The sequence below is a fragment of the Geospiza fortis genome, unplaced genomic scaffold, assembly GCF_000277835.1.
Source record: "Geospiza fortis unplaced genomic scaffold, GeoFor_1.0 scaffold20, whole genome shotgun sequence".
NCBI classification, from domain to species: Eukaryota; Metazoa; Chordata; class Aves; order Passeriformes; family Thraupidae; genus Geospiza; species Geospiza fortis.
Window position 1 is genome coordinate 1,812,760 of NW_005054374.1, and position 683 is coordinate 1,813,442.

At 58.7% G+C, this 683-nt stretch overlaps 1 protein-coding gene across 1 annotated transcript in view; it reads right to left on the minus strand.

Annotated features, from left to right (window-relative positions):
- DYNLT3 (dynein light chain Tctex-type 3) overlaps positions 1–226 on the minus strand; it is a 21,297-nt gene extending 21,071 nt beyond the window's left edge. The window contains exon 1 of the mRNA XM_005424858.3: positions 27–226. Coding sequence (XP_005424915.2) covers positions 27–226 — 200 coding nt within the window. The remainder of the gene's footprint in view (positions 1–26) is intronic.
- Between the last annotated feature and the right edge of the window lie 457 nt (positions 227–683).

Below are 683 nucleotides of genomic sequence, written 5' to 3' on the forward strand. Positions count from 1 at the left end.
CCAGGTTGGCCGTGACAGGGCTGCACCTGCGGGGTCGCTGCGAGCCTGCTGTGCCCCGCCGGAGTGCGGGGCTGTCGGCGCTCGGGGCGGGCTGTGCGCTCCGTGCCCGAGCCAGGAGCCGAGCCCGCGGCAGAGGGACTTCACCTCCCAGCCCCAGCGGGCTGCCGGGTTGGTGCTGCTTGTACGTGATTTTCCTCTCCTGCGAGGTTCCCGGTGAGTCGTTCATTCTTGTTAGCAACTGGTTTGAGGGGTGTGTTTTGTTTGGTTCTCTTTTATTCCCTTTTCTTTACTCCGAGAGCAGAGCCCGAGGACGGAGCCTGTGCCGGTGGGACCCTCCCGCCAGAGCCCTGCCCGGAGCGGGGGCTGCGCTGCCCCGGCTGCTCCTGCGGGGACCGGGTACTTTGGTGTTAATAACCTGATAGGAGATGCCTGCATATTTGGTTGGGGTTTTATTTTTTAACAATGCTTTCTACAACGTGAAAATCCCAGGAGGCAGATCTTGCCGTCTGGGGTTGTTGTGCCGTGGGAGGGATGATAAAGAACGGGCGCGCAGTTTTCTCCTCGCCGCTGAGCAGGTGAGAGGCTCTGGGCGCCCAGGTGAAGAGCAGCTCCTGCCGTGTGCTGCCTCTATTTTTCTTCCTTTAAAAAAGTGTAGTTACTTTATCTTAAATATAGTAGTGTAT